Source organism: Ictalurus punctatus, chromosome 16 (genome assembly GCF_001660625.3).
Source record: "Ictalurus punctatus breed USDA103 chromosome 16, Coco_2.0, whole genome shotgun sequence".
Taxonomy (NCBI): Eukaryota; Metazoa; Chordata; class Actinopteri; order Siluriformes; family Ictaluridae; genus Ictalurus; species Ictalurus punctatus.
This window is the reverse complement of record NC_030431.2, coordinates 18,913,083-18,922,943: the sequence shown is the minus strand read 5'-3', so window position 1 is coordinate 18,922,943 and position 9,861 is coordinate 18,913,083. Positions and strand designations below refer to the sequence as shown.

Here is a 9,861-nt window from a genome sequence, read left to right as displayed (position 1 = left end):
AGGTTTCCCCTCCCTCACACTGTGTAGCTTGAACATAGTTGAAAATGATTTATCTCAGATTTCCTAATCCCCCCTTCCGAGCTAAGCTGAATGCAGCATAGGTTCAGTGCAGGAAGATAGAGAAGGGTGTGTTGGGAAGGAGCCCGGGCTCAAATCAGGCTAATTTGAGGTTGAGTTTCCCCTTCAGATGATCACATAAGGCATCCTCATTTTATCCTGTGGCATAAGATGTGGCATGTGTTAATTTTAAATAATGATTCAACATGTACAACTTAACAATGGCAACCAAGCACAATTGTTCTCTGCCATCTTTGTTCACAAGAAATTTAGCCAAATCCCAGGTACTGAGAGTCGGAATCATTGGCTCGGCCTCTGATTGGGCAGCATAATCTGAAAGCTTGTGCTGTTTTATTCTGGGTAAAGCTTGTAGTGTAGGTGGTTGATAACTGAAAGATGATCCAGATGATCTGTCATTACGTCTAGGGGGCGCTCACATTTTCATCATCTGTTAGAAAAATGGTACTAAATCGTACCTTTCCTTGTCATTGGTGTGGTACCCTCAAGGCTACACCTTTCGTATCCTTAGCCTTACCCTTGTACCTGTAGTACGTATCTTTATAAAAGGTACACTTTTTCATGTTTAAAGGTGAAAGATAGATAATGTACAAAAGATCAAATTGTATAAATCTATTGGTGTGGCTAGTTTTTAACCATGTTTTTTTTGAGTTACAGTCATACTACCTGTACCTGGCAGGATCACTGCAACTAAAAAAAAAACAAGGTTAAAAAAAAGTTCATTTACAAGGTTCAAACAAGGTCGCTTATCGTGGTAGTCTTAAAAACAAGTAGATAACGGAGTGAAAGAAACCACAACAGAAACACATTCTTCTGCAGAATTTGGTGCATACTGAAGGTGGCTTTTTATTTAGGACAGAGAAATGCCCAGAGGGATGATATGTTCTAGGTAGCTATTAAAATCCACCCGTGTCTCAGAAAGATGAAGCTGCCTTGGACTAGTCCAGAACATCAGGTTGCTTGTTCTTAATCACACAGTGAGTCCTGAGACGAAGGCTGTACTGTTGTATGATGCAGTACCAGTTAGCCAGGTACAAAAATGATTGTGCCAAACTAAAACCGGAGAAAACAAAACAAAATCACTAACATCCACACAGGCCAATAACGTACCTTAATGAATGGTTCTACTTTAAACGTTAAAAAAAACAAAACAAAAAACAAACCTTTACATGGCACAGATTTATATTTCAACCATGACAGATGTGATTATGGACATGTGTTATCAGTGTGCTGGTCTGGAAACTGTTCTTTGAGCGGCAAGTCAAAACCAGCAGAAAGTCAAACAGTTTTAAACAAATAATCTCACAAAGAGCAAAGCAGCATCATGTTGATTAAATAACCATATGGATGTGAAGAAGAAAAAATAAAAAAAGAAAGGGAAAAAAAGAGAAAAAGCACTTGTTCATCCATGACAGAATGAAAACACAATTAAAGAATGTCTCCTGAAATAACACAAGCCAGCACCAGTGTTTGAAGCCGTAGAACCAAACGCTAGAAAGAGCTGCTATATTGCTTGTCGTCTACAGGAACATGTTTGTACCCAGTTACACAAGATAAAAGTTTTGAGAGATTTTAAAAAGGAAGCCCTCAAGTCTGTTCGAAGAGAAACCGGGGGGAAAATGAAGAGGATGCAGGTGAATTTGTTGCTACATTAAGGAGGACCTGTGATCCTGAATTCTACTGACCAGTGATCTAGAAGAACTTGTTAATCAAACTCCCAAAAGTTAAGGACCATGTAGAGACAGTTTTCGATGAATTGATGGAAGAGAATGTAAAATTACAAAGCTAATTCTGCATAATTAGTAAATATATACACAGTAGATGATTTAACATATCTGCCAGTGGACTGTCTGAGGACATACACTGAACATTCACATTGCATACTTTTGCCCCAATGTAGAACTCATCAGACGGAGAATTTCTGCCCATGTGGCGTTTGATGAGAGCAAATGCACCAGGCTCTCTGCTCAAACGGCTCACTGAATTAATGAGTGCTAAATGTGTGAAATGGAAATCGGTGAACTGCTGATCCGCTGTGGTTGGTGTGTGCTGTGTTATTAAGGGGGCACATTTAGCAGCTAAAACGTCTCGGCAAGTCCCTGGGATCAGACTGTGTCAGACCGATGGCTTTGGTTCGGCTTTAAAGTCTGGATTCATTAGTGTTCTACAAACCAGGTGGGAGCTTTCACGGCCAGGTTTCTGATTGGTACGTTACCACCATACAGTCAAGCACGGCTAAACGTGTTTAGTTTAGCGCAGTACAAATGCAAAACACATTAAAAGTGGTATGACGGGGGAAAAAAAATCATGCTTTTAGGCATAGGAATAACTTTGTAAATTACACATTGAAAAAGAGTGCTGAACCTTCTCTGTCTTCATCATAAGTGGCTCGACACAACATTAGAGTCATTTTATTCAGGTTCAGTGTTCACAGTTTGCCTTTTGTAGAGATGTGAACTATTCCCAGTCCAGTTTTACAGTTTAAAGGGGACAAATCCAGACTGTAAGGAAGACACAGTCTGGCCCCAGGCCATCTCTCCTACCCTTCATAAAAATAAAAAAAGAAATTGTCCTCTGAAGGCTTACTTTTAATATTTACATTACACTTTCACCACAGATAATAACAAAAGTAACACAAAAAAAAATGATTTGTGATTTGACAAAAAGAACACTGCGTTATATGTAAAATACTACTCTGAAATGCTTGCTCGCGATCAAAGAAATTCATTAAAAGCACGGATTCCGATGTGTGTAAAGATGTCAAGCTATTTACAATGAGCATGATCTGAGAGTCCTATAACCTGTAAGGCAGCCCTGTTGGTGGGGGTTCGAGTTCAACCCAAGGGCCATCATCAGAACAGACGACCGCTGCTACTGTTCTTGCTCCAGCTGTTTCTGTTACTTCGAGCAGTGAATGCAGCCTTCCAACAAACTGCCTGTGTCTCACTGTGAGGTCAGGACTCGACTGCCTTATGAAGACGCTGCCTCGGTTCTCTTACCTGTGGACAGAGCCATGCACTTGGTCTGTTTAAACTGGATTTGTGTTCAGAGACAGAGAGACAGGCTAGATCATTATAACAAAACTCTCACCAACAAGAAAATACAGGTTAGAAAGTCATGAGGGTATGTTAAGGTTAAGCGTATTCTATTGCAGATTACATCGGATGATAAACTCAAAATTCACATACTCTGGAAGACAGCCTCAATGTCAGGATGTCCAGGACAAGGACAGCTTCTAATATCTGTTTCACTGGTTAATTTGACTAATAGCAATAGTAAAGAGACAGTTTTAAAGGTGCTGTGCAAGTGATCAAGAGGGTGAGGGTGTACAAGTGAGTCCTAAAGACTTCCCAGAGCTTGTTACTTTTCGGTGCTTTCATGATGGCTCGCAATTCAATGATATGCTGTGCTAATAATTATACCAAAACAAAGAATGTGATCATTTCATCATTTGAATATATTCTCCAGCAGTATTAACCAGTATTTAAAAATAAATTGCCTAAGAAAATAAATAAATAAATAAATAAATAAATAAATAAATAAATAAAATGTACCAACAGTGGAAATAAGCATATCTGTACAATTCATGCTCATAATATTTCTGACCTGAACTTACAGGAAAGGAACAACAGACAGTCAGATCAATAAATGTTTGTCATGTTAAGTAATTTAGGTTAAAATGAGGTTCTCAACCTAAAGAGTCACATTATGTTACTTAAATGCAATTCAACTAAACTATGACTGAAGGTCTGAAAAAAAAAAAAAGAGAACAGATCTTACGTGTGCAGAGCTGGGAGAGGTTGTTCAGAGACCCTCCTGAAGAGAAGAACGCCCACACAGCCATGGCTGCCGTTACAACGTACACAGGAGGCAGACTGCCTTCATACAGCGGGTTCAGCAGAGACTGTGGGTGTACATGTGTAGGAGACAAAGAGGGGGGGGGGGGGGGGGGGGGAACGGGGTAAGAAAGAATCTGAGACAGTAATGTAACACTTCCATTTACAGTCATGGCTAACAATGTTTATTAAAGAGCTTAAAATGAAGAAATAATGTTATAGTAGGGTCATTCCATCTCAAGTGGTCCAATAAATGGACCATAAGTGGTCCAAGTGGTTTTTCCCCCCTCAAGTGATTAACTCTATATTGGCGTTGGTTGTTTTTTTTTTTTTTTTAATATGGCACACAATAAATTTTGGTTATACAGCGGTTTACAGAAACCTCCATATCTCGGCTCAGGATGGTTCTAGCTTCTTGGAACAAATGTTGCTCTCTAGAGCACATTACAAGGTACATGGAAATATATAAACATCTTGCACAATCATGCTCCATAGACATAGAACTTAAGTGCAACTATTACGCTCAAGATTGATCACAGTTCCAGTTTTAGGGTCAATTTATAATGGGAAGGGTTTGAGTCTCAGTCTTAAGTTTTTTAGGGGGTACCTTGGTAAGTATAGTGTGCATGCAGAACTTTTCAGGTTTGAGACTTCTCCCTCTTTTTTTTTTTTTAAATGAGGACGAGAAAGTGCAATTTTTTAAAAGATTTCCCTCACTTTTGGGACGAATATCTCTGGTGGGGGGCCAGATACGCACCTGAAATTTTAACAGAAATAAGCCCTCGATAGCAGCATTCTGCTGTAAAAAAATTGTGAGTTTGAGATTGGAGGTAAACTCTGCAGGACAGTGGACCTCGAGGGCCAGATTTGAAGAAGCAACCTGATGCATCATGTTGGTATGTGTGAATAGATTTTATTCCAAATATGGAAGTACAGAGTTCAGTTCCGTGTTTTACAAATGAACAGTCTGTAAGTAACTACAGCTCAGAAGTTACTTACTGCTTTTATCACAGGAGAAAAAAAACCACAGCTCTGTTTATGACACTGTTCATTTTGCACAGTCATGGTCATGACTACATTCCCTCTGTGTCACTGGGATCCATACTCATTAATAAAAAAAGGTAATATACTTTCATTCATCTTGATAATCATGGTCTGATTCGAGGCAATCCTATCTGTTTTTTATATCAGCACATCATGTACATTCCTAGCCATCACCATTTATTTATATTGCTAAACATAAACAAAAGCACAGAAACCATATGGGTAGAAAGATTGAATCCAAAATGTTTTGGGACTCTCCCCTCTCACTACGATTATGCAATAAGTACAGACATGCAAACATCTGATAGGAGTTGAAGAACAGAGGTGGTCATGTTTACTGGGCTGTATGAAGAAATAAACATGCTCTGCTGAGGGCTACACAGAAATCTAGTTGGTTAATTACAGGTCTTTGGTTTAAATGACTGTTAGAGGCCATTTTTCTTAAAACACCTTAGTTTTATCCTATTTACAAGAAAGAGCCTTTTTTTGCCAGAAAATTGGTGTAAATTGCACATAAATTAATAAAACACACACAGGCACTTGTATGACGGATGCTCCACACAATCTAAGCTTTATAATCACTGTCAATGAATAAAAATGTGTTTTCCGGTTTCTTGGTTACATGACAAGCTGCAGTTTTTGCTCTTGTTAATTTCTTAATAGCTGTTATAACGTGATAAAAGTGATAACAGGAACTCGTCTCGTGGACACTCCTTAACATTAAATACAACTATAAATGGTTAAAAGCATGTGTCATTCATTAACCATTTTTTTTTTAATTAATTGTTGAGAAATTGCTGCAGGATAAGAGGAATAAAACACTTCAGGATGTGCTGTTATTGGAAATTAAAGAACTTCAAGGTGGTAACACTGTTTTATTCTTTATTTAATTTCACTTTTATTCAGCAGTCATAGTTGTATTTATGTATCAAAACTGCCTAAAGTACAGCACTGATAAATTAAGAAATTAAATAAAGCAAAGCAGCAACAGTGTATTGGTTTTTATTACAAATCCTCTGTGATTATTTGAGATCCACTTTCAATACCCAGTAATTACCATTCATGTAGAATAATTATTTTTTTCATAGGCATGACAATAGCTTTTGCAAATGTTTTTTTAAAACCCCAAACTGAAATAAAGCAGCAAAGCCATTATAAAAACCTTTTTTTTTTTTTTTTAAAATCAACTGACCACTATGTCTGCACTAAGAGAGAAAAACAAGCAGCAATTAGAAATCATGCAAAAATAGCTCTTCAACTAGACAGGATGATTGAAGAGCTGCTTGTGTTTTTTTCATGATTCCTAATTGCTTATATCTTTAATCTAGTCAGACAGTTCTCGATGGCGCCTTACTTATCAACACATCATACAAGCTCCTAATCGTCTCTATTTATTTATGTAGCTAAATATATTCAAACCCACCGCAGCCATAGGCACAGCAAGAGGGACATCATACGATTTCAGAAAGCATCTAAGTGCTTTGGGAGCGGGACGGAAGGCCATGTTGTCCATATGAATATATGAGGAAATAAACATAGATAGAAATCTAGCAATAATCAGTTGACTGTCAGCGACTGTGTCACACAACTGTTTTCTTTGCACATTTTTATTTACAGTGCATTCCAGAAATGTCGGCATCCTCCATGATGATTAGCTAAAATTCATACATAAAAGCATACAGGAATGTTTATATAGTTTTAGGTAAACATGCCCCCCCCCCCCCCCCCAAACATATTTTAAACTGATCTTTTTTTAAAAAATACAAAATAATGGTTTAAAATTATTGGCAATCTTATCACTTATACATTGTATCACCTGCCCTGAAGAGAATGAACAAGTGTCATCCAATAATGTCGAACAATGATACTCTAGAGGATCTCGATCCTCCACGCAAAACATTTTGAGCTCCTTAGGTTTGTGTTTATGGACATGATATGGTTCAAATGCAAAAACTGAGCCGGCAATTGAAAAACAATGATTTTATTTTTTTAACCATCTTGTTGAAAGCTCTAACTATGGCAAACTCTGAACCTCCTGGCAGAGGCAACGAGCCATTGGGCTGAAATGTCCTGGTAATTAGCAGAATTCATGATGCAGTTAATCTTCAGAAGAACCCCTGAACCATCAGCTACACTGTAAAACCGGATAAGTTCATTTAACTCAAAAAATTAGGAAACTAAACTAATTAGAAACTAATAACCTCAAAACATTTAAGTTGATAAATCAATTTATTCATAAGCCAAATGCACTTACATTTTTTGTTATATTTAAGTGTATTTGGCTTAAACAATTTGATTTATCAACTTAAAAATGTTGAGGTAATTAGTTTCCTCAAATTTTTTGAGTTAAACGAACTATCCGGTTTTATAGTGTATAAAACAGCCCCAAAGCATCTGATCTCTGTATTCAGTCTCATCTGACTGCAACACTTGTTGCCACTTGTTGGTGCAGTTTAAGAGCTGTATTTTTTTTTTTTTTTTTTTTAGATGTTCCCAGGATGGTCTTCCTTTTTGCAACACTTCCGAACAGCTTTTTCTGATGAATGTGGTGTTTTAAAATTAAGCGAAAATGAATCGTTTCTCCTATTGTTTAAGTGGAAAAATTGAATTATTGTGTGTGATGTTTATTTCTCTGCCATATCAATTTTGCTCATTTTTATGAAAAATGCCAATAACTCGTGAGGACTCTGTAGTTATATAGCTGTACTCGGCTTTTGATACCATGTCTAACATGGTTCAAGCTAACTGATGTCAGCAATAGGAGGGGGAATCTCTGTGATCTGATTCAATATGATTCATGCAAACACAATGCATTTATAAATCAATTCTTGATTTTCCATATTTATTTATTTCCCCCTGTATGACAACTTCCTGTGCTTATCATTTCAACAATCATGAAAACATCAACGTTAAATAGGATTGTGTATATATATATATATATATATATATATATATATATATATGTTTGCTTCTTAGTTTGCAATTTAATGCCATGCCACCATGCTACCATGGCTATTTTCATGGCGAGAAACAAGTTAAAATGTAGCAAAAAATGTAAAATTTACAAATCCTTTTTAAAGTTTATCTTCATTTTTTTTTTTTTAAATCTAAAACTAAATTTGGCCTCGTTTCATATGAAAGGAATAAAAAGAAATTAAAAAAAAAAAAAAAGAGTCCTAGGGGCGTTGAAACCATCACAGACCATTAAAATATGCTGTATTTATATAACTTCAGAAATTCATGATACTTTCCTCACAGCATTAAGTGTATCGGAAGTTACTGACTGGATGATGACAACCATTTGTTGCCCTCTTGTTGGTAATACTTTGGTAATTTAATATGGAAGTTATGGTTTTGAACTTATATTTTTTGGTAAAGTTGCTCTATTAATATCATATCAATATCATATCTTTTTGCCAAGCCCTGGCTTTTTTAAAGAAAAATATATATATAAAAAAACTTGAGAAGTCAGTAGAAGTAGAAGTCAGATGATGACATTTTGTTCAAGACAGATTTGCAAAGAATCAATCGTTTCCACATCCTGAGACAGTTACATTAGGTACATTAGGAAAAAAGAACTCCGGCTGAAGCTATTTAGACATTTAGACATTGTTAGATGAGGGAAGAGCAGTAACTTGAGCTGGCTGTGTAAAAGTTGAGCAGCATCTCCCTCCAGTGGCTGCTGAGTTGCTCTAATGCTACTTAAGTCTAAGCACACGCCCATGTCCCTATTACACTTCAGCTGTTAAAATAACCTTCAGTAACTGCAAATGCATATACCTGGGGTTAAGCGTGATGTACGAAAACAGCAACATATACAGTCGTGTGTGTCAAATAAACTGCACCTAATGATGAGAGCTTTAAAAAAAAAAAAAAAAAAGACGGAAACAAATGACTCGGTTCAAACTCTTTTCTCTCTTAAAAAGAATCCCAGACTACTCTAGATTTATTTCAGACTGTGTCTACTTTTACATTACTGTGCAGCACACTCAAAGCAGACAGGAGAGGGCATGCACTCGACTAGCACAGGACCCGAGGCTGGGTGTCATGTGACAGCTTGGCTGCTTACCAGACTGGAGACCAGCAGATGGAGACACACCACCACAACGATGACCCACCAGCGGCTCTTCTCGCAGCCCTCGAAGAACACCACACCCCAGAACGTGTGTAGCAATGTCATGGCCAGAGTCATCAGAGCTGTAAAAAGTCCACAGGTCATAATACCAACAACTTTAACACCAACAACACACACCTTCATTACAAACACACTCGCAAACGAATGACAAACTATGAAGCAGAGATACAGGTTCTACTGAGCTGCCAAAGACGTAGTGACATAAGGCATATAGATAAATCTATACAATTACTTGAAACTTCCACTCCCTTACTAACAATTAATACTGACTACTGTGTTTAATAAAATTCATTGTACTTACTTCCTGATATAAATCAAGTCCTGTTTAAGAGTATTATCCACTGTAATAATCACTGTATCATCAGTATGAACATTTTTCATTTATGCCTTGCAAAAAGTTTACCTTTCCAAAATAGTTTATCTAAAGTTGATGAATTTTCAACATAGCTTTATAATATTGTACGTGAAGTTTACAAATTCACGTAAACTTTACATAAATTTTATAAAGTTTCACAATAGTGTACATACATTTTACGTTTCCAAAATACACTCTATGACCAAAAGTTTCTGGACATCTGTCCATCACACCCATATCTGGGTCTTCCCCAGACTGTTGCCATGAACTTGGAAGCACACACTTGTATAGACTGTCTTTGTATGCTGTAGCATTACAATTTCCCTTCACTGGAACCAAGAGGCTCAAAGCTGTTTCATTAGGACAGTGTTCCTGTGAAGACATGGTTTTCTAAGGTTGGAGTAGCTCATGTGTTC

General features: G+C 37.0%; 1 protein-coding gene across 2 annotated transcripts in view; it reads right to left on the bottom strand.

The window, feature by feature from the left end:
* Window positions 1–896: 896 nt before the first annotated feature.
* Window positions 897–9,861, bottom strand: part of zgc:114200 (Aph-1 domain-containing protein) — a 14,967-nt gene continuing 6,002 nt past the window's right edge. For both annotated transcript variants that reach the window (XM_047160720.2, XM_017488554.3), the window contains exons 5-7: window positions 9,025–9,152; window positions 3,856–3,979; window positions 897–3,074 (exon numbers count right to left, since the gene is read on the bottom strand). In XM_047160720.2, the coding sequence (XP_047016676.1) occupies window positions 3,046–3,074; window positions 3,856–3,979; window positions 9,025–9,152 (281 nt within the window). In that variant the 3' untranslated portion in view covers window positions 897–3,045. The remainder of the gene's footprint in view (window positions 3,075–3,855; window positions 3,980–9,024; window positions 9,153–9,861) is intronic.